This window comes from Octopus bimaculoides, chromosome 24 (genome assembly GCF_046866305.1).
Source record: "Octopus bimaculoides isolate indiv1 chromosome 24, ASM4686630v1, whole genome shotgun sequence".
Taxonomy (NCBI): Eukaryota; Metazoa; Mollusca; class Cephalopoda; order Octopoda; family Octopodidae; genus Octopus; species Octopus bimaculoides.
In genome coordinates, this window is record NC_142951.1 from 35,354,984 (window position 1) to 35,378,032 (window position 23,049).

General features: G+C 37.0%; 2 protein-coding genes and 1 long non-coding RNA gene across 9 annotated transcripts; 1 reads left to right on the forward strand and 2 right to left on the reverse strand.

Moving 5' to 3' along the window:
* Positions 1 to 162: 162 nt before the first annotated feature.
* LOC106872875 (density-regulated protein homolog) lies at positions 163 to 10,749 on the reverse strand. Of its 3 annotated transcripts, none has more exons than XM_014920021.3 (7): positions 8,979 to 9,120; positions 6,281 to 6,375; positions 5,185 to 5,204; positions 4,551 to 4,641; positions 3,645 to 3,818; positions 2,564 to 2,700; positions 163 to 662 (listed from the first exon to the last, which is right to left on the reverse strand). In XM_014920021.3, exons 2-7 carry the CDS (start codon positions 6,372 to 6,374, stop codon positions 618 to 620), a joined length of 561 nt encoding a protein of 186 aa, XP_014775507.1. In that variant the 5' UTR covers position 6,375; positions 8,979 to 9,120; the 3' UTR covers positions 163 to 617. The 3 variants fall into 3 exon arrangements, with proteins under 3 accessions (XP_014775507.1, XP_089197341.1, XP_089197340.1); XM_089341215.1 differs by lacking the exon at positions 8,979 to 9,120 and adding an exon at positions 7,509 to 7,631; XM_089341214.1 differs by lacking the exon at positions 8,979 to 9,120 and adding an exon at positions 10,731 to 10,749 and having other exon boundaries at positions 381 to 662.
* Positions 7,629 to 17,809, forward strand: LOC149131274 (uncharacterized). Its single transcript, XR_016238250.1, has 2 exons — positions 7,629 to 7,837; positions 14,400 to 17,809. It is a non-coding gene; the product is annotated as an uncharacterized LOC149131274 (long non-coding RNA).
* LOC106872874 (deoxyribonuclease TATDN3) lies at positions 11,748 to 22,700 on the reverse strand. Of its 5 annotated transcripts, none has more exons than XM_014920017.3 (12): positions 22,393 to 22,700; positions 20,504 to 20,536; positions 19,200 to 19,273; positions 18,855 to 18,900; positions 17,682 to 17,720; positions 16,151 to 16,213; positions 15,421 to 15,498; positions 14,707 to 14,738; positions 14,071 to 14,126; positions 13,702 to 13,814; positions 12,706 to 12,786; positions 11,748 to 11,928 (listed from the first exon to the last, which is right to left on the reverse strand). In XM_014920017.3, exons 1-12 carry the CDS (start codon positions 22,459 to 22,461, stop codon positions 11,782 to 11,784), a joined length of 831 nt encoding a protein of 276 aa, XP_014775503.2. In that variant the 5' UTR covers positions 22,462 to 22,700; the 3' UTR covers positions 11,748 to 11,781. The 5 variants fall into 5 exon arrangements, with proteins under 5 accessions (XP_014775503.2, XP_014775502.2, XP_014775500.2 ...); XM_014920016.3 differs by having other exon boundaries at positions 12,706 to 12,783; positions 20,937 to 22,694; XM_014920014.3 differs by having other exon boundaries at positions 20,937 to 22,694.
* Between the last annotated feature and the right edge of the window lie 349 nt (positions 22,701 to 23,049).

A 23,049-nucleotide genomic window follows, 5' to 3' on the forward strand; every position in this document is an offset into this window, starting at 1 on the left:
CCTGTAAAAATAGAGGATCTGTAAATCTAGTGGGGGAAAAAAAAACCTGAGCCAAAAGGACAAAGTAAAGCAGGAACATCAAAGAAAAGAATTCAATTTCAGAGACAGCATTCTTCAATCCATTCTGTCTTCTCTTCAATAATAAAGACACAACAACAGATGTTTTGGAGGAAAGAATGGTCAATTGTATCAAACGAAGTACTTCATTGGTACTTTATTTCATCAACCCCAAAAAGAAGAAAGGTAAAGTTGGCCTCAGCAGAATTTGAACTTGGAACATAAAGAGCCAGAAAAAATACTGCATAGCATTTTGTCAGCTGCTCCAATAATTCTGTTCAATCCACTGCCCCCCCCTCCTCACTAATAACAATAAATCAAACTCAGTTTGGACGTTTCTTTATAGATATATATATTGAGATATATATATACTTATATTTTTTCTTGCATTTGATATAGTATTTTTCAATTTGAAATCTGTGATAATGCAAGAAGAATCACATTTTGGCAACAAAATGGCAAACGCTGCCGGGTGGAGGGAGAGAGAAAGAGAGAGAGCAGCTCAAAGTTCAGCAAGTGATACCTCATGGCGCTGGCATGGATGAATCTGGAAACAAATGTCACTTCTTCTGTTCTCCAAGATCGTCAATATTGTCTTCATCAATCTAACAGAAGAAAAAATAATAATAATAATAATAAACAAAATATAAAAACAAAACATAGCATACATGATTCTGATGATATCTCCTCAAACAGGGCTGACCAAGGACTAAAACAACACCAGGTCTGCTCATTTATTCAATCCCATCCCATATGAAGCTCTTTAAATCTGTTGCTTAAGGCTATTCTTTTGGACCAATTTAATTTAAATTGTGAGTCACAGTTGGCCAACTCTTAATGTCAGTCTATTAAACACCAATACAGCACCCCCAGGGGACAAAAAACAACTTTCATTAGTCCACGGTAGAAATGTAGTGAAATTGTCGTTTGTAGACCACAGATGTAACTGATATAATGCAACGATAAGAAGAAACAGACTTTACCAGGATACAATCAATCTGGTGGTATCCATTCGTGCCAAAGATGGGGGTCTTTGATGGTTACCCTTAAAACCAAATACTTAACAAGACAGACCATGGCTCAGCTTGTTATCTCAATCTCCAAACACAAATAATGTTAAGGACAAGAAATGCCTTAATCACATTATGAAAAATATTTGGGATAAAGACACAACCTTGCAAAATGGTGCTAAAAATAGAATCTATAAGAAGAGACAATGGCAGACTGCAACAGAATATGGCGTTTGTTGTTCATGAAAGATCAATTGGTGAATATTGATTGATCATTCTAAAGGGATGCTTGTAACACAAAATGTCACAATGGAAGAAAGGTGATGGTGGATGGAGGGATTGACTACAGAAAGATCAAATACCGTTCCATACACAATAAATAGAAAAAAAGACAACAGTGGGAGAGAGATAAAATGTAGATATTAGACATCCCAGCCTCAACTGCCATTCTAATAACAAGTGGATAACTTCCTCCAGTCCTGTGCATCATCACTCCTGCTTCATGAGTCATCAGCACTTTGTTTTGTATCTTCAAATTTCCTGCTTCTATAGTGAATACACACACAAGTTTGCTTTCCAACCATGAGCTTTCAGATGCAGTCCCACTGCAAGGCACTATAGGCAAGTGTCTTCTACTTTTGCCCCAGCATAACCAAAACCTTGTGAGTGGACTTGATAGATGGAAACTTCAAGAAGCCTGTTGTATATTGTGCGTATATGTATGTGTGTGTCTGTTCTGACATTGTACAATAGTTTTCAAGGAATGTCAGCTTCACACAAGCCATCTTATTTGTTTCCATTCTTCCCTGAAAACATGTCTGGTAATGAAGGAAATACTACCATGCTTGGAAACAAATAAAGGCATTTATCCATAGAAAAGTTGTCTCAGCAAATTCCATCCTGCCCATGCAAGCATGGAAAAGTGGATGTTAAAACAATGATGAATATATATTAAGTGCAAGCTGCTCAAAGAGGTTAGAATTTGTTGGAAAAGGAAACCTCGGAAGACAAGGAATGAAGTGGTGAAGACTGACCAGAGAATATTGCCCCTCAGGAAGGAGATTTAAAGGTTCAGAAGGAATGGCAACCGACAGGGCTTGGGAAACCATACACACCAGAGCAAGGAAGACAAGGCAAATATTAAAATAGTGGCAGAGGCTGTGTCCCTCAGTCTTGTCAAGGAAATGACAAGTGGCTGAGGTCATCTACGCAACCAGTGATACATTGATGATGAAGAGCCAAAGACCCTTCATTGTAAAGTGGTTGGTGGTAGGAAGAGTAAAGAGACATTAACCATTGTAAAAAGAAAAAAAAAAGGAAAAACCATTGATATTCATCATCGTTCGTTTAACGTCCGCTTTCCATGCTAGCATGAGTTTGGATAAGACATGTGGAAGGACCATGACAAGTGGTGAGAATCAACCATCCTATAAGAGCCTGGAAAAACAAGCATCTCATGATGCGGTTTATAATTCCACCCAGACAAAGTCACTTACCTGAGGCCACTTTTCTGGGATGATATCAAACAATTCATCTTTTACATCTCCCTGGATAACAATCTCATCGGCAGTCACTGATGAACCACAAGAAAACTTTGTGGCAAAGTATTTACTGGCTTCTTTCAGATCAATGTCTGTGGATATAATCAAAAAAGAAATACAGCTGTCTACATCAAAAGCATTGGGTTTTTTTGAAGCAGCATGGCATCAACCAACTATCTGGAACCAGTGATTGTCACTGGAATGAAGAGATGAGAGTTTCTAATTGAGAGCTGCAGCTGCCATGCAATCAGTGGAGCCACATGGGGAACTATAGTTGCCATGTGGTTAGTGGAGCTATGTGAAGACAAAGAGATGCTAAAATATACTGAGAAACAAAACAATATACTTTTGGTTTCATCAAAAGATAGTACAAACATATTCCTCAAAAAGATGAGCTGATATTTCTCATTTTCAATCTCTTATGCAAATAAAACAATTAGTGATTGTTTTATCCAGTTCGTAATTGATCGTTAGATGTATTCATAACTATATTAACTTGATAGGATTCATTTTAGAAATGATATAGCAATGGCAGGATTTGTACTCGGCACTGTCATTTAATCACATACAGTGTTTATAAGAAGTTGTACTTCTTTGTGGTACCCATTTACAGCCATGTGAACTATGCTAGTGAGAGTGACAGAGGAATGGAATATATTTCAGATACTTCCCCTGTACTCTTTCTGTTGGTTTTTCTAAACAAATATAAGTCTTACCAACACAAACCACCAGTGTTTTTGGATTCTGTTTTTAATCTAATAAGTCAGTACAAACGAAGTGGACAAAGAACTCTAAAATAATCAGTTGTGAATGTGTAAAGAGACATATTTAGTGGTTCTATTGTGATACGAGATACCACAGTGTTACACTACCTATCTACATCTATTACAACATGACAGATGTCACATTTAAGCAGTTTGAGATACCTTTATTGCAACATGCAATGTAAAATTTAGTGAGACTAAATTCAACTGTGAATCGATTTATTGATTGTAACATTCAATTTGACCCTAATCGACTTAAACACAGTACATACCATAAGTAGCAAGTCCAGCAACAACTGTTACTCGTTTCTTCTTGCCTCTCGTAGCCGTGGACAGCTTCAGACCTTGTGGTTCAGTTTTCTTTTTAGCCTTTATCACACCCCTACCACCCCGGGTCTGTCGTTTCTTCTTCTCTTCAGTTTCTTCCGAACCTAAATTTTCATCTCCTGAACAATAAATAAAGCAAGAATTAAAGTATTGCAATAATAATGAGAATAATTGTAAAGACAGATGAAAGAGGGGTTAATAAAGAAAGACAAAATTTTGCAAGTGAATGTAGCACCTTTTACAATCCAAAATCCAGCCATTTCCCCTTTAACTACCCCCAACCTAATAACTCTAATGTGCATACGAACCATGCCACCAAGATGAAATAGTTATGAAGTCATGGCAAGACTTTGTTACAATTGTGTAGAAAATTTTTTAAAAAACGTTTAAGTAAAGATGACCAAGCTTAAAACACAAAGATATCGTACAGGTAACATAGCCGACACTACACCTGATTTTCTCTCTCTAACAAATTTGTTTTCTTACGAAACATAACATTTAGAAATACTTAATAAAATCCATCAGATCTTTCAAAAGAAATTTAAAATATCTTTTTAACCGTAGAGGAACTTCAAAAAGAATTTTTAATAATCAAAATTCATTTTCACCTGACGAGTGCAGCAAAAGTACAAACCAAACTTCAGCTGCAGAACAGTTTGTCAGAGTTTGTTGAAGTTGTGACATTGACAAAGAATTTGGCTTCCAAACAGCTGAACTTCTTTTAGGAAATCACAGAATTTCTAATGAAACAATTATGAATTCAAACATAATCCTCCCTCAAAATGAAGATTTAACAAACTTTGAATGAAAACAATGAAATGAAGATAACAATCCTTCACATGAAAACTCACCTTTGCCAGCCATGAGTTTTTTGAATTGATCAGGCATGTTTTTTTCAAGCCAAACTTTACATCTTTCATAATTTGGATAGTATTCACAATACTGCAAGAAACCAAACCAAAATTGTTAGAATCTTAAGCAATTAAAAACTCACATTCAACAGACAGGGCCGTCAATTGACAAAATAGATAAAGGAATGGACATTGCTCTACTGCATATGGATTGCAAACAGTTGCATACAGAAGCTCTGATCACTTAAAGTGGATGGAATTTGTGGAAGAGAGACACGCAAGAAGTATTGAAGCCCAATCTCAAGACTTACAAAGACAGAGGACTGAGGTATCTGGTACCTTAACATACTCGTGAAGACCTGTCTGCAACAGCAGTACTAGTGCTGGTTCCACATACAAAGCACTCGTGTTGGTGCCAGGTTAAAAGCACCCAGTACACTCTATGGAATGGTTTGCATCTGGTCATAGAAACCATGCTAGAATTGACTATGGAGTGTGGGGCAGGCCCCCTAGCCTTATCAGTTCCTCCAGTCAAACCATCCAGCCTCTGCCAGCAGGGAAAACAAATGTTCAATGATGTTGAATCACAATACTTCAGAAAACATGAACACTACAAGCCATTAATCTGACTTACCTCCACCGGCATTGTACATTCTGCAAAGAAGAAAAAAAAATATTCACAGATGAAGTAGAAATGATTTTAACATTTTATAGCAGGCATAAAACATAATGAATCACAATTTACTTATTTTATCTTGATTAATAAAAGGGAAACAAAACCACTGTCATTGTTCTAGTTGTAAGAAAGTGCATTACAAAAGATTTCCTAATAATAATATCAGAGGTGTTCCCATAATCAACATATTTAGGGTGGTTTCAATGAAGATATTCGTGTCATTGTTTATATAGGTTGTCTTTTTTTTAATACTAATTTTGGAAGGTCTCAAATTTGGCAGGATGGTAAAGTTGACTGAGATTGAGCAGAGTTCTTGATTGGGTTGGTAGGTACGTGATTCCTATAACTGGAGGCTCTCCCAAACACCAACCACTTTACACAATGTACATTAATGTATTTTATCGTGGCATCAGTATGAGGAAAGCTGCCAACAAGACGAGGACTTCTTGACCTTTGATGTTGCTGTTCATTAACCAATCATTTTTCTGCAACATCCATTCTAATAATATTGCCCTGTACCCAACAAAAGAGGGATCCTCACTGTTCAATGTTGTCTCTATTCATCCAGGGTAATGTAATCAATACAATAGGTAGGAGAGAGGGAGCTACGTGTGTGTGTGTGTGTGTAAATATAAATACACATCAATTAGTTAACTCAGTATTAGTAAGATGGATAGAAATTTCACATTTGGATAAACTGTCAAAATATTTTTGGAGTTGATCATCACTGACCACTTAAGTGAACCACTGACCACTGTTATATTTAGCAAACACCACTCAGTGTAGCATATTGTTCAGGAAGATTACAAAATGCAAGTAAAATTATGATTTCTTCCACAAAAACAATAGATTCATAGCGCTCCAGCTTGGCCTTAACCATGATGGCTAAAACAAACAAGTATCATAAGTAAAAGGAATTCAGTGCAATCAGAAATTAAAACAGGATCCCAGGATTGATGACTCCCTGAGAGAGAAACTCTACGGGGAATCATTTGGGAGACAATCTCTACAAAGAATCACTAATTTAATGCAAAAACAATTGTAATAAGTTTACCTCCACAATATAAAACCTCAATAGGGTAGTTGACATCTTTACGTGGGCCATCATAGACAAAAAATTTAGAATTGTCCATAATTGCTGTTGTCATTCTGAAAAGAAATTTTGAAAAGTTTTCATTGAAACATTCTTTATAATAAGATCTCATAAAATCCCTGATCTATAGAACATATTCATCTGAAAGGACCCCATGTACGGATAGTAACTGTATGGTGTGTAGAATGAACCCACAGGTAAACTGTAAGATTAAAACAACAGTCTACAAGTATACAGTGTGCTGTAGAAACAGGTTAATCACATACAGTGGGGAGATAGCATGTTGTGTAAGTGAATAGATAGGTGGACACTGGCGGGAGCTCAAGGAGGAGAAAATCTCGTCTGTGCTCTACCAACATGCTCAATTAGAATATGGAGACTAGATAAATAACATAGATGTTACAATATTATTAACATATAGAACAGACTACCTCCCCCTCTCAAATAATCCCCCCCCCACTTAGTCAAGGGGGCTTTTCCTTTTATTTTCCTGTCTTGCAACTTACTTGGAAACCACACTAGTACCAGTGGCATGAAAAAAAATCACCCAGTACACTCTGTAGAGTGTTTGGCATTAGGAAGTGCATCCAGCCATAGAAACCATGCCACAACAGACATTGAAGTTTGTCAGATTCTATCAAACTATCCAAACCATGCCTACATGGAAAACAGCTTTCAAATTAATCATCTTTACCAATAATAGTTACAATCTTTCAGATGGAGAAAACAGGTTTATTAAAAAATACATACAAAGACATTAAACATTGCTGAAACACAAATTAAAAAACTTTGGCAAGATTATAACAAGAGCAAAATGAAAATCAAAATGTTTTCCAACCAAACTATAAATTAAACATGTGAATGATGGCTTTGATTGAATGATTCTGCCAAGTTGTTTCTTTAGATTAAATTTCCCATGGGTGAGATAGTTCTGCAAATTTAGACTACATATAGATTTAGTGGCAGATGACTTCATCAATAGAATTGGTTCCTGTCAAGAATTAATATGATAGTGAAGCTCTGTACCTAATTCATCATTTCAATAATATACATTTAAAAGAAAGCTGTTTTTTTTTGAGTAAAAGAGACTGAATGGTGATGCAATGACCAGGTGATACAACACACCAGTCTTTCTCCAATATACGGTATATGAAGGGAAAGAATGAACAAAGGGGAGACAAGTTCTTACCGTAGACAGTTCACTTAGCTGTAAAATGTAGCATGCAAAACACAGTTCTCCCTTGAGAGCGAGGAAGGAGGTAACTGAAGATTTTTGCTAGCTTGCAGTGCCGAGTTCAAATCTTCTCTGAACCTGAAGAAAGAACAGAAAATCCTTCCAGCATTTTCCATTGAATCTTCTTTACATCAAGTCCAACAATCCAGTAGATTAGAGAAATTAACTTTTATAATCAAACATTACAGTTACTGGAGGTTTCTTCTTCAGTTAGACACTCAATTCGTGTGCACCATATCGTCAACTGAGGCAATCAAAAAGTAGCCATTCTACCTTTGTTACAGGTAACTAATGTGTTTTATTTAAGATTAAAATGTTTCATTCAGTGATAAGACAAGTTAAACGGTTGTTTCGACTGTAAGACTAATTAGAAGCAGTAATTATTGATCGTAATTCTAATCTCTCGGATTACAATATTATAAGAATATGAAAACATGTAAAGAGTGGAAATTTTAATAGAAATCGTTCGTGAAATGCTTCTGAGAAAACTGGAACTTCACAGAATAGCAGAGATAAGTGGACGGAGTTCTAGGACAATGTAGACCTACCGAAAATATGGGGAAATGGGACTTGAAACGAACATTTAAATACCTAATTAAAGTTAGTTTTTAACTAACAAGCTTTGTTTCTTTTTTAATAAAAAAAAAAGCAGCTTGTGATGTTTTTATGCAGAATTACAGTCGGAGAACGACCACTCGGTAGTCTTTATATTGTGTGAACCCATGCCAGCATGGAAAGCGGACGTTAAACGATGATGATGATGATTTGGTTCTTTTATGATTCCCAGTCTCATAGACTGGCACCCGGTAACTCTGGTCAAAAGTTTCAGATACTAACTGGTATTGGTCAGGGCAAATGCAAGTAAAGGCTCAGTCATGTATTTACAGAATTAAATCAACATTTTATCTCTCTTTTGTTTCCTATGCCTGTTGGGCTATTTCACCTTTTGTAAGAATATATTCCAGGCCAGCTGTTGTCATACAGTCGAGTAAATAATAGCAGTAGAGTATTAACTGCAGCGGACAGAGTGTGGAAATGCTATTTAATGAAAGACTTCTGATAGTAAAGCAAGGGAGACGGAAAATGAGGCAGAATTACTGGACAGAAGGGAATTTTTTCGTGTTTAGAACAAGACAGAATGTTCTTTGACATAAGAGGGAAGGTCGGCTTTTTTGTTGGCGAGGAAACTGTGCCATTTGCCCCTATCTGTGAACGACATGGAATAATTAACACCTCTAATTATAACAGAGTAACAATAATAAAGCATAATTAGTGTATATTAATTAAATATGGTTAATTAGTGAAGGTTGGCGAATTAAATACAGGTTAATGGAGAGATGAAGTAACAATTGCAGTTGTAGTGACAACATGAAAGCGTTTGAAGAGAAGTGGGTGAATAAGAGAAGGTGAGTGACATTGTCTTACCTGTTTTTACCTGAGTAATTAATTAATTAAAGACGACGGGACAAAGAATTTGTTAATTGACAAGAATTGACACCGGAAGCACGTGTTTCGATAGTCCTGCCATCTATCGAGACCGGTGCGCATTGAAAAGGGAAGTCACTCTAGTGTTAGTTCAGTTCTCACCAAATATGGGAAGAGTGCCAAATCTGCCACAGAGAAGGGAGCTTTGTAATCAGTCGGTCACTGTTTTATGGGCTGTCGAAAGACGAGTGGAGAGAGTTTTACCTCTTAAATACAAGTGTGGTAGTGTCTGACAAAGGAGCCTTTATGAGGTCACTTGACCTGCTGTAAATAAAAGATAAATCACCCTCAAAGCTCACTCAATTGTTTTAAAGAGATGGTCATAACTGAAAGATTTTTGATCACAGGTTTACACGATCAGGACTGACCTATGGCTAAATAAAAAAACTTAATCTACTGTAATACATCAAAGAACATAGTCTGATAAACAATCCTTAGGAATGGAAAATGTTAAAGGGGAGAAGAGTAGACAAAATCTATGAGGATTCACATAAAAATTATTGTATTTTAATGGCATTTACGAATAACATTTTTTTAAAAATGTTCAACGTTATATTATAAAAATAATAATAATCTTAATGTTATTGAGCATTTTTTTTTTTGTAATAAGTTTATAATCTATTTTATTCTTATGCATTTTGTTATTTAAAATCGAGAAGTAAAAATCTTTTGTTTCAGTCATTCTGGGGAACCGCCTAAAAGTTTTCCGTCTAACAAATCAAACCTCAGATTTCTTTTTAAGTTGGGTATTTATTTTATCGGTCTCTTAATAGATCCACTAAGTTACGGGGGGGCATAAACAGAACAACACATGTTGTCAAGCGGTGGTGGTAGACGAACAGACATCATATAGTTTCGTTTTTCATCAAAATAATTACGCTTTTCGATATGACTCAACAAAATCGAAACACTTTAATTTGGCTATTTCTGTGAAAAGTATGTGCTTTGTGTCTTGTCAACTGTCAAGAAAGCTAATGGGGTGTACGTGAGTGAGTGCTTGTTCCTCTGTGTGTGTGTCCGTACTTGTGCTTGTTTGTGTGTGTGCCTGTTCTGTTTTTACGTGTTGTGGAATATAGATATAACGAAATTATGCCAGCAATGTCGCATTTTAAACTTGAAGTAAAAAAGCTTTGCATGTTTGTTCTTATCTGCTTCGTGTGTGTATGTAAAATCCATAAATTTTTCTTCAACCGCAACACATAACACATAAAACCAGAACAGACACAAGAACAAGCACGCACATACGTACAACCCATTCATTTCAACTGACAGTTGTCGAGTCATATCGAAGGAATACCCACTTTTTCAACTCTTGCTACACGTATAAAAGATAGAAGCTTCAGAGTAAAATAATTTTTAAAATTTGAAATGCAAAAGCTGAAGACTTTCCTTTTCACCTCCCACCCCTCCCTGTCGCCAAAAGCGAAATTAGGAAAGATAAATTTGAACAAATTTGGTTCAATGCATTTCTGTGGCATATCACTTTGTTCACTCGATAAACCTGCCCTCAGCCCACCACCATTTTGGCTGTTATTTCTAGCAATCCGAGTGGCCACAGAGAAAGCAAAAGAAACGAAAATGTTTAGAAAGAAACAAGAAAAGATAAAAATGGAATAAATGAACTGGACTTTCAAACGTTGGCCTTTCTGGAAATAACAAAGGTAAATATTTCGTAAAAGGACCTGTTCATACCTCGGTGTGAAATATTTTTTTTCGAGTGCATTCAACAAATCTGAACTCCAAATCCGCCACAAGCCACTTTTTTCCGGAATCGGTTTATCTTAATTTTAGACCTTTACACTTTGCAGGTGTGGTCCCAGGAATTGCTGTTACACCAATCGTTGGATATGACTCCCTTGTGGACAACTTGATTAACTATAGGGGTGACCAGGTCCTATCCCACTCACCAGATATGATGGGCCAGAGGCTTTCCCCATCTTTATATCCTTAATTTATTCATCTACCAAGCTTTATTCGAATAGCCTACCCCTCTGTTGAGTGTCCACATTAAGCAGGCTCTCCTCTTGTGCATTCTCTACATTCAGCAACCTTTCCTAGTGGCACTTCCAAGCATCCTCCCACTTTGCAGAATCACTAACGGCAAGTAAGCCATCATCCGTGTGAACACACTTCTCTCTTATGACATCACAATTTTCTATGACACACTCTCATGCAATCCAAAACACTTCAAGCTTCTGGTCTTCTCATCGCAGAACACTGGCAAACTTCTTCCTTTCTGCTTCTCTCCTGGCTGAGTATACCTGTCTTCTAGCCTCCATTTTAGCTACCTGTTATAGTTCACTGCTACCACCATTTTCACAGTCCTGTTTCTTTGTTCTCATGGCCTTGTCTACAACACTGTTCCACTTCCACCTCAACCTGGGTCCGGTTGGGACTTGGCACCAGCCACAGATTTGGTCTGTGGCACTCAGCAAGCTGCCTGACAAGGACTTCCAGCTGCTCTCTCTGATACAAGTCTGTAGTTTCCTCCTCAAATATCACAGGGGACTTTTGTTTCTAAGTGAAGTAGATGTAAACTGTCCAGAGATCCATTGTATTCTATGTATATATCTTCATCATCATCATGGTTCCAGAACAAACTGCTTAACCAGCAATGTTTCAGCATGGCCTTGCCGGTAAACCAATTAATGATAACTAATAAATGAAAATTGAATATCATTAATTGTAATAAATTAGTTCAGACAATCACATAATTTAATTATTTATTTATATCACACATTGTTTACAAGTTTTTTAGAAAATTTTTTAGTCTTGGGAATAATTTAAAGGCATTTTGGGTTGTTATATCACAGACATGGCTAACATCAGTTCCTTTGATTCTAGCAATATATTCAGCAGATATTTGGATATTTTGAGGTTCATTTCTCATCTGGAAAATAAATAATACAGATAAAAGAGAATAATAATAATACAAGTAAGGTATATATATATATATATATATATATATATATATATATATATATATATATACTAGCAGTAATACCTGTCGTTGATCAGGTAATTACTTTTACTATTTCTTGGGAGCCACATTCAAAGTATTATTATATATATAATTAACTCCTCCTGTATGTGTGTGTTTTTATAAGAGAAAAATATGTAATAATTGAAGTAGAAAAAAGATCAATTTCATACCTGCACTTCTGTTTGTTTATTATATGACAATAAAAAGTGAGTTGTATGTGTTATTTTATTTATTAATACAATAATGACAATTATATAATATTGTTATAAGAGAAAAAACATGCAATAATTGCAGTAGAAAACAGATCAATTTCATATATGAACTTCTGTTTATTATATGACCATAATAAATGAGTTGTATATGTTATTTTCTCTCTCTCTCTCTCTCTCTCTCGGAGAGGCACCTCATATATCCACACTGATATGCTGGACTCCACACAACTCATCAGACTGCCACCCTACACAACATCTGGGGTGCAAGACCCTGAAGTTACACTTCTATGCTCACTTAGCTGTTGCCTTGTCATATGTTCACTCTAACAGGTCTCTACAATTCATCTAAGTCTGTGCAAGGGGCAGAGGCAATAGTGACAACAACAGCAACAACAAACCAAATTGAAAACAGCAATTAAAAGGAAAACAAAGTTAAAACAGACCAAAAATATCTTGAAATCTTTCAACTGACCTGTTTTTCAGGTGCAAGGGCTGGTGAATCCGACTCGAGAAGTAAACAGTCCAAAGGTAATTGTTTCACTAATTTCTCCTTCTTGGTGAAATGACAGAACAGAAAAAAGGAAAACAATTATGAATTTTGTCAATTTATTGATATCAATATTTAAAACCGGAATCTCTACCTTGTTATTCAGACCAGAAATAGCAGCTAGATCTCCCCCAGATCACACCAAAAAGAATGCACTGGATAAGTAAGGTTAGAAACAGTGCAGCTGTATAAAAGAAGGGATGGTCATGGCTATATATTCTTGATCTGAGCCAACATTGTGATTTAATTTACTTTTATTTCATTTAACAGCTTCATTACTATCACCGATAATTAATGTGACAATGAGACATCTAAACAGCTAAAAAACGTTAAATGTGTCTGGGGAATGGGCAGGGGAGGGGATGTGTACAAAACTGTCCCTCTAGTCAAAAGAGTAAGCAGGGAAGTGATCCTGTATCCCCATTTGTGTACAGAGAAGTGACCCTGGCCATGAGACTGCTACATGATATATTTGAAAGTTGCCCTGTTGGCCCAAGTAGTGTCAAGTATAAACTGTTAGCCCAGATGATCTCAGGTACCAAATGTTAGCCCAAGCAATGCTAAGTATTAATGGTTACCCAAGTCATATTCAGTACCAACTTCTACCTCAAGGAAAGACAGGTAACAATGAAAAGTGTTAAATCAGACTGGAGCCTGGTGTTGCCATCCGGTTTCACCAGTCCTCAGTCAAATCGTCCAACCCATGCTAGCATGGAAGGCGGACGTTAAACGATGATGATGATGAAATACCATAATGTCTGATTGGTTTGTCAATTCTCAGGTGGAATTGTTTCACCAATAACTTTGGAAACAGCATGAAGATGACAACTTCCTGTAACACCTTCCTTATAAATTTAAGATTCCATTTCGATGTAAAAGCAAGAAAGTTTGAAAGAAAAACATGTCCAGGTTTCACAATACCTGTTCACTTCTGACGATCGACGGCGGAATTGAGAAATAAAAACCAGCTTTAACCCCTTCCATCGCAATGGAAGGGCGTCCATCAAATGCATGAAGAAGGACATTTTCAGCTCCTGGAATTAAAATATAACAAAAATACTTTTTAAAATGTTTTATATTCTCTTTCTCTCTCTATTCAAGCACACTCACACACACACACACTCTGTTAACAGGTGAAGTCTAAACCTCTTAGACGAAGCCTTTATAATATCTTATAGTTTTAGTCACCATCATCAACACAAAAACTTTCCGGACAGGGCCAAAGGTGAAAAAGTACCTCTACCTTTGTGAAGATGTCAAAAGTATATTGGAAAATGAAGATATATTTACCAAGTTCCTTCAAAAGGTTGATGGTAGGTCGACCAGCTGACCGAGAATGCACATTTCTGGGGAATCAAAACATTAATTTAATGAAATATTTTTCAATAGTTTGTAATAAAATGGAGGATAAATCATAGAAATTCATTGAACCTTGCCAAATCTATTGATATTGGTAATTTGATGATGTTCTCTACATCACACACACACATACGCATTGGTTATTTGATGATGTTATCTATATTACATACATGTAATGTTTCAAAATGTTTAATTAATATGTTTTAATATGCATGGGTGCATGTCCATTTTTTTCAATTTTCCTTTTCCTTTTATTCCAGTTTGAAGAGGTCATCTTAAAGGACTGAAACCAGTTTCTACAGCTGGATGCCCATCCTTATGCCAACCACTTTACAGAGTGTACTAGGTGCTTTTAGGCAGTGCCAGTATGGGTGCATTTACATATATATATATATAAACACACACATACACATATATATATATTGAAGTTGAGTCAGTCAGGTGCAGTCTTCTTCTAACTATACAAACAAAGCAAGCAACTTTCATGACATGGTGTCAGTCAGTAAAATGTATAAAATGTTATTGTATTTTGTTTTACAAAGAAATAATTAATTTCATCTTACTTACAATGGCAGATTGTATTTCTTAGCAATTTCAACCTAGAAAGAGAAAGATAACAATTAAGACTAACACACTGAAATACGTATATGGGATATTAATTATACAAAATATATATCTGCATGTGTAACCGCTGCCAGCATGGAGAGAGTGAGTTAAACAATGACGATGATGATGATATAATATATATATATATGCTGTGACTGAGAAGACCCGGCAAATAAAGTGAGTTCACAGCTGTAACCTACACCAGCCCACTCAAAAGTACCTTGGAACGTAGGGCGACACGCTGTGCTTGAGGAGACCTATTGAGTCAAGTACATCAAAATGAAAATCAAATGGAAATTGTAGTTGTGATACCCGTGCACCATCCAAACGTGGCTGGTACCTGCACTTCCTTGACTGGCTTCTGTGCTGGTGGCACATAGAAAGCACCAACAGACTGTGGTCGTTGCCAGCCTCCCCTGGCCCCTGTGCCAATGGCACGTAAAAAGCACCTACTACCCCCTCGGAGTCGTTGGTATTAGGAAGGGCATCCAGCTGTAGAAACATTGCCAGATCAGACTGGAGCCTGGGGCAGCTTCCTGGCTTCCCAGACCCCAGTCAAACCGTCCAACCCATGCCAACATGGAAAACTGATGTTAAATGATGATGATGATGCATGTACACATATATAGCAAGAGTCTGAGAAGAGGAAGAATAGCATTAGGAGAGCATATTTACCTGTGAAGCAAGAATTTGTCTCTGTGTCTCTTTATCTTCCTTTGATTTACAGAAACGAGGAGTAAAATCCAAGCCAACCTGCAAATTAAAATAAATTAAGAGACAAACTAGTTCTGACTGTCTGTAATAGTGAACATCTATGATTGTAAACATCTGTGAATATTTGTACCAGTGAACATCTGTAGTAGTGAAGTTTTGTAGTATTTAATCTTTGTAATAGTGACCATCTGCAGCAGGTAAGAAGTCTCTCACACAGTCAACGCTGTGTATCAGCCGCAGGTTGTAAGTTTTGTAATGTACTCTGCTCACACAATTTTGTCTGAAGACCTCCATATTGGCTGGCAGTATCTCCATGCCATGTAACTAACATATAGATACCAACACCACCATCAACCACACCTTACTTCCACTACTACTACTACTACTACTTGTGCCATCGCTACCCAACTGTCCCTAACTGTTGTATTGCAGGTTTGACCAGCATACCTTTGCAGTCAACCTGGTTCAGCCGGCCGATCGACGCTTACTGGCTGTATCCATCCACTATTTATTCGTAGTGGACTAGCCCACTTCTCGTCTGGGGGCGTCCGCACAACGCTAACATACATCACCCTCGCTTTAAATAATACAAGTATGGTATGGCAGTCATCAATATAAATATAAATACAAGTGTTTCTGTCGGGGTTGTTATACCTATACACAATATATAAACCTCGGTTCAAATCCTCACCTCTCCAATGGCAGCAATCTTGTCGTGATATTTTTCAATAAGTGGAATGGCATCTTTCAAGTCCTGTAATAAATATAACAGTAGAATTGTAGGTGATGAGGATGAAAATAAAGCTCCCACTATACGACTGATGCTGCCACCACTATTACTACGACGATGACTGCAACACTCTTTTCTTTCTTAGCCACAAGGGCTCAAAGAGATACAAAATACAATAAGAAACCCTAACCCCCCCTCTACCATAGGTATAAGGCTTGAAATTTGGTCAAGAGTGGGGGGGGGCTAATAGATTTCATTGAGCCTAGAACTTAACTGGTACTTATTTTATCAACCCCTAGAGGATGAAAGGTAAATCAGCGGCGATTTCAAATTTTAGCACAAGGCCAGCAATTTCGGACGAGGGAAGTAAGTTGATTACATCAACTCCAGCACTTAACAAATACTTATTTTATCAACTCTGAAGGGATGAAATTTGGCCTTGGTAGGGATTGAACTCAGATCATAAAGAAATGCTGCTTAGCATTTTGTCCAGCAGGCTAACAATTTTGCCAGCTCAGAGCCTCCAATTATAATCATAACGAGGATCTGTTTTATTGGGCTCAAGGGCAAGAAATGAAGAAGCATAACACTGACATGTTTGGAGGAATTTAAACTGACATGGAATAAACGAGAGAAATAGAAAACGAATCTAAAGACAATGTATAATATTAGCATGGAGTTGTCCCAGAGGTCATTTCCCTACAGGTGCATGATGAGAGGAGACCTATTCACATGAGCCATACTCATCACTTTCAGCATCAGCAATTTCCCTGGAGGGCAGACCCACCCTCTCCACTCTCACCTTCTTCTCCAGATGGAACTTGTGAAGGTCAATGAGGCCATGGCCAAAGAGGAAAGTGTCTTCACCCATCACACAATCTCTTTCAATGGAGCACCAGGCAGAGAAAAACTGGGACTCAGCCAATAGGCTGTTGCATCTGATACACAGCAAAATCCCTGTCCACATGTTTGGACACTGAATAAATGAGACCAGCAGGATTCCATTGTATTTCAGACAGGCCAGGCTGACAGGTTTTCCCTGTCTACAAAGTTTGCCTTCAACTAGCAATACCTCACCATTGACACTGCTGGGCCAGCAATTTCTGGAAATTGCACAAAGTCTTCCAAACAGAACAGCCAATCTGGCTGTCAGCAACATTAAGTATTTCTCTGAGGATTTTGTCACTCTTCCCCACCACTAGGCCTTTGTAGAATTCTAATATGGAAGTTCAAGAGCCCACATTGCCTCACTGGTAAAGAGCTGCAACTACCTAAAAACATTCTAAATGCAAAACACTCAGTTCTGGTCCCGGCTTGACCCAGGACTACAAATCCATAACAGAATTGAACTGGAACACCACATCAAACAATGCATGCAGACTTGTTCACGTTCCAGGAAACAATGCAGATGTCACAGTTTAGACAGAAGGTCCCTCAAAATATAATCAAAACCAAATCAAAGAATATAAAGAAGACATGAGAAATATCCTACCTCATCCATCACACATTTACTGGTTCCATCTTCTTCCTCCTGAAAATAATAAAAGCTTTCTCCATGACATCTTGGTTAGATATAATTGTTGGTCGTAACACAAGAAATAAATAAAACACTAAACTACATACAGACTTCTGAGTTCATATCCTATTTAAAACGTTTCAATTCGTCTCAAGGACAATTAATTTCCACTGCCTCCGTTTATCTAATTCTAGAGGAATATGTTGAAGGTGTTCTAGCAAAGTTACCAGTCAAAGCCAGGAAAAAGTTTTTATCCATTCAAATCAGCCTCAAAATATTGGAAAGAGGCACATGTCTGCTTCCCGAAAAAATGGTTCTGGTGTCGGTGGCACCTTGGGCAAGTGTTTTCAAATATAGCTTCTGGCTGACCAAAGTCTTGTGAGTGGATTTGGTAGATGGAAATTGAAAGAAGCCCGTCATATGTGTGTGTGTGTGTGTCTTTGTGCTTGTCTCCAACTACCATTTGACAACTGGTGTTGGTATGTTTACATCCCTGTAACTTAGCGGTTCAGCAAAAGGGACCGGTAGAATAAGTACTAGCCTTATATCAAAAATAAGTACAGGGTGCAAATTCATTCGACTAAAAATTCTTCAAGGCAGTGTTCCAGCATGGCCAGTCTAATGATTGAAACAAGCAAAAGACAAAAGATGAAAGAAATAAAATCTTTAAGAGATTCTGGCAGGTTTTGAAAAGATGTTAGTTTTGGAATTAATTTCATCTTGGTTAACTTTAGGCACAGACGTGGTTGTGTGGTAGAGAATTTGGTTTTAGGACCATGTGATTTCAGTTTCAAACCTTAAGTTATCTATAAAATAGCTTAGGTACCTCTACTACAGCCTTAGGTTGACCAATACTTTGTGATGAAATTTGATAGACAGAAACTGTGTGGAAGCCTGACATTAGGACCATTCCTGTTGTTGGGTAGTGGACTTGATCCATTATCATGGTTTAACCCAACCATGGCCTTTGAGTTCCTTTGGTAGAGTTCACTCTGTTGTCTCTAATGTCCTCCCTCTATCCCTTTCACCAGTAACAAAGGCCTTAAAATGTATCATGGCTGTTGTCATGATGCATTTTAATAACTAAACCATTAAAATAAAAATAACCAACATTTTAGATGTGAAGTGAAATTATTCAAATATTCCTACCTGAACTGGATGTACTCCAAGACAAGGAACAATGAAATCTGGAAATCTGAAAAGAGACCAAAGTAGTAAAATGTTTTGGTGTTTTTTTTTTGTTTTTGTTTTTCATTATTTTCCCTAAACTAGTTAAAACAAGAGGTTTTTACATATTTGAAGCATGGCTCTTTCTATCATTCTCTTTACACCCATCACTTCACTAGGGAAAAAATTGACCTTAACACTTCTGCTGTAGCCATCCATGTACTATATAAGATGCAGTAGAAGATGAAAATCATCTCAGTATTAAGTAGCAAGAACACCAGAGAAACACCCAGTATTTTATATGAACCACGCAAGTTTTTAACTCACCTTTTATTTAAAGATATTATTTTCTCAAAGTCTGAATGTCCAATGGCCACACATAGAGCAGATTTCACCCCTGCCTACAGGTAGAAAAGTTAATACAATTATATTACATATGCACACACACAGATAGACCAAAGCAAATACAAATAACAAAAAGCAACAAAAGTACAAGGAACATTTCTGTTAATATTAAAGAAGACACTCAAGGAAGGAAAAAAAGTTATAGAGCAAAGGTTATAATGTTTCGGAAAAAGTCTTTCATCAGACACAAAAGGAAAGTCCTGGGAAGAGAAAAGGAGGCAAAAAGAAAACTGATCCAGAAAATAAAAACCACATATGAGTTAGGTCCACATGCTCTACCTCTGACTAACAAGAAGAGTGAAAAGAGAGAAGGAAAAAGAAGCAGTGTATGTCCAACCCATGCTAGCATGGAAAGCGGATGCTAAACGATGATGATGATGAACACACACTTGATTATATCAAAAAGAAAAGTTACTCAATACCATAGCAGAATGGCCAGTTAATCTGGAGTTTCTACGACGTTGCTGATAATAAAATCAACTGAGTAATTAATGTGTGTGTGTGTTTGTATATCATGCAAAGATGCTGTAAATAAGAGCCAACAATGAGGTCAGTGATGGATTTAATGTGAAGATAGGAGACCAGCAAGGTACAGTCCTCAGCCCTCTTCTATTCATTATAATCTCATAGGTCATTACAGAAGTGCTTAAGACCAGCTGTCTATGGAAACGCTTATAGCTGAGTCTCTAATGGAATTTGGGAAGAAATTCCAGGCAAAAACCTAGAATCTATAGGATGCAAGGTAAACTTAATAATGATTAAGGTATTAGTAGGTAGGAATGAAGACAGGACTGAAGTTTCGTCAGATGGCCTTACTCAATACTCAGAAAAGGAGTAAATATTAACTCAAAATACTGTGCCTGGTGTAAGCAATGGATACACATGAGGCATAGTGGAATCACAGAAAGACAGGCTTTGAGTGTGGGAGAAGTACTGGAGCAATATACACTAAGAGAACATTAGAAACAGACCCACTTAAATGCCCTTTTGGTTCGCTTTCATATTATCGAGTTTTGATAATATAAAATGGCCATGAGAGATCATATAACATTTGTAACATTCGTAGTATCCAAAGGCATGAAGGTTGTGTTAAACCAGGAGGTACGTTAATCCTATCAGCCATGACTGCTGCTGAAACCAGTATTGTGCTATGGTTTTATGAAGTCTCTGAGACACACATCTGTCACTTTAAATGCAAAATTGTAAGAGATTGATTATCAACAAACCTTTAATGCCCTTTCTATAACGGATTCAATGTCCTGCAATAATAAAAGTAGATTTTATTAATTAATAAATTCAGAGTGTGATAACAGTATCATTAGAAAACTATCATAAATAGCACACCACACTGGATGGCAGCACCAGGCTCCAATCTGATCTGGCAGAGTTTCTACAGCTGGATGCCCTTCCTAATGCCAACCACTCCGAGAGTGTAATGGGTGCATTTACGTGCCACCGGCACGAGTGCCAGTCACACGGTACTGGCAACAGCCGTGCTCAAAATGGGCTTTTTTACGTGCCACCTGCATGGGAGCCAGTCCAGCGGCACTGGCAATGACCTCGCTCAAATGGCAACGGCATTGTGCAGCTGGTATCAAAATATATCTGAATGTTCCTGCATAAATGAACATAAATACACGTACGTCTACCTTTAATTACCTGGATGTGTGTAGGTTCTTTCACTGATCTTTTCACATATGAACACAGGTATATGCACACCTCTACCTTTAATGAAATAGGTGCATAGGTAGATAAAGGTGTACATATCAACATGTAGATCTTTTACTCAACAAGCTGGCTTCTCACTTTAATATGACTGAGCAAACATATGATCAGACGTTCCAGTCATGACCGTCCTGTCTTGTTTTCAAATCTATAGTATAAAAGACTATATTAACGAAAGTCTTTCACTTCTCAAGACGGTAGGCTGTGTGATGTGAGGGAGATTTGTCTGGATAACACTCAAAATTGCAAGCTTTTGTGGTTTTTCTTTATTTCAATTTATAATTTTTATTCCTTTCCAACAGCCATTGTAATTCCTGCATCTTAAATCTGAACATTTTAAAATTCTTTAGTTTGTTTTAGTTGTCATATTTAAGACTGTACCGAAGCACGGCCTTCAATGACAATCAGGTATATTATGGTTTCCAAAGGTTCCATTGACTTTCCAGTCAGCAAAGCAATTACGGTTAATACACTATGTAGGTTGGAATGACTGTGTCACAAACCTTACGTGATCGCACGATTTGCTAGAAATAGCAGCTAAATTTCTCTCAAATCACGCAATATTTACTTTAAAATGGTTTGGACAACGTAGCCATGAATATACAAAAAGATGAGATGATCCCGACTGAAATAGTTTTGATCATAAGTCTATTCGATCATCAACGACCTAGGGCTAAACAACAATATAATTATACAGAATAGGAAACCAGCTGTGTAAGTGCCGCTCGACTTGTGTGTGGGGAAAATGTTATTTATCATTTAAGTCACACACACCATTTAAAAAAATGTAGTACAGGGTTCACTAGGGGTTAAAAACCAGGAGAATCAAAGGTGGAATGACTTATTAAAAGGAAGCGGTGTAAGCTGAAATAATAATATTATAAAATTATGACCCGGTTTAGAAGAATAAAAAAGGTTATAACAGATAGTATTGCCTGAATATTTCTACAATAGAGTGTCTCTGTTTTATTCCTCGTCGATATTTAGAAGTATTTAAAGCATGCAGTAAAATAATAGTGAGATGGGGAGAAGAACAACGAACTCAGTTTGGCCGGTCGTGAATTCATTGTCAACTTCAATGCGTGGAAAGTTATGTCTAAGAGCGGAATATTTTAACAAAGCAAAATGAAATCAAATAAATCTTGGTACGAGAAGGTAGAATCGCTTATTAAACAGACCTCAGTATATTACTGGGATTTATTTTCCATAGACTGTTGCCGAATGGAAAGAAAAGTAAAAACTTATGGAAAGTGATCTGCGACAAAGCAATCGTTAAAGTTACCGGCACAAAAAAAAAAACTCTTTCCTATCTTTAGGTTATAAATCAGGAAATCTATCTGTAAATATATAATCCTTCCCTAAAATATTACAGATATCACAATGTTCTTACATTAGTAAACTGCGAGTCTGCCAGATGACAATGAGCATCAATAGAGAATAAAGAAAGGTTGCCAGCCATGATGGGGGGGGGGAGGATAATCACGTGGATGACGTGTCGAATTGGCTGAACCGGTTAAACGCAGGAGAAATAGCTTTCAATATTTAGTAGTATCCGTTGATGTTCTGAGTTCAAATCTCTTGCGGTGAAGTCTGATCTTCGTTTTTTGCAGAACCGGCTAAGGGCAGCTGTTACAGCGCAGACATTTTGGAAAGACTTCCGCCCGTCCCCCTCCCCCTCCCCCATTTTCTCCCAAATTTGTTTATTTAAAAATGGTAGTTTGGTAGCGATAAACCTCGATGTATTTCAATCTTATTTGACTTCTCATTGCAGAATCATTAAAACTAAAGAGTGACATTTTAATTAAATATAAAACTAAAGAGTGACATTTTAATTAAATATAAAAAAAAAATGTTTGGCTCACTTAATGTGAAGTTATTCTAAACTGTCTTCAGAGTCTAACCAAACAATGGCGCTTTGAGCAAAACCTGTTCTTCAATAATCACAATGAACGCTTCAGTGCTCCTCTCATCAACAATTTTATGAAGTGATTTTTGTTAAATAAATTTATTTCATGGCTTTTTAAGTCAATCATCATCATCCTCATCA

Excerpts from the sequence above, each read along its gene's own strand:
- LOC106872874 (XM_014920014.3), bottom strand. The coding sequence starts at position 21,050 with ATGTTGATATGTACACCTTTATCTACCTATGCACCTATTTCATTAAAG. Across the intron at positions 16,214-17,681 it reads GTAAATGTGTGATGGATGAG|GACTTGAAAGATGCCATTCC; the intron begins GTAGGATATTTC and ends TATTTATTACAG. Across the intron at positions 14,739-15,420 it reads GACAAATTCTTGCTTCACAG|GTTGAAATTGCTAAGAAATA; the intron begins GTAAATATGCTC and ends TTCTCTTTCTAG.
- LOC106872875 (XM_014920021.3), bottom strand. The coding sequence starts at position 6,374 with ATGACAACAGCAATTATGGACAATTCTAAATTTTTTGTCTATGATGGC. Across the intron at positions 3,819-4,550 it reads AAAACTCATGGCTGGCAAAG|GAGATGAAAATTTAGGTTCG; the intron begins GTGAGTTTTCAT and ends TTTATTGTTCAG. Across the intron at positions 2,701-3,644 it reads TGCTGGACTTGCTACTTATG|ACATTGATCTGAAAGAAGCC; the intron begins GTATGTACTGTG and ends TTATATCCACAG.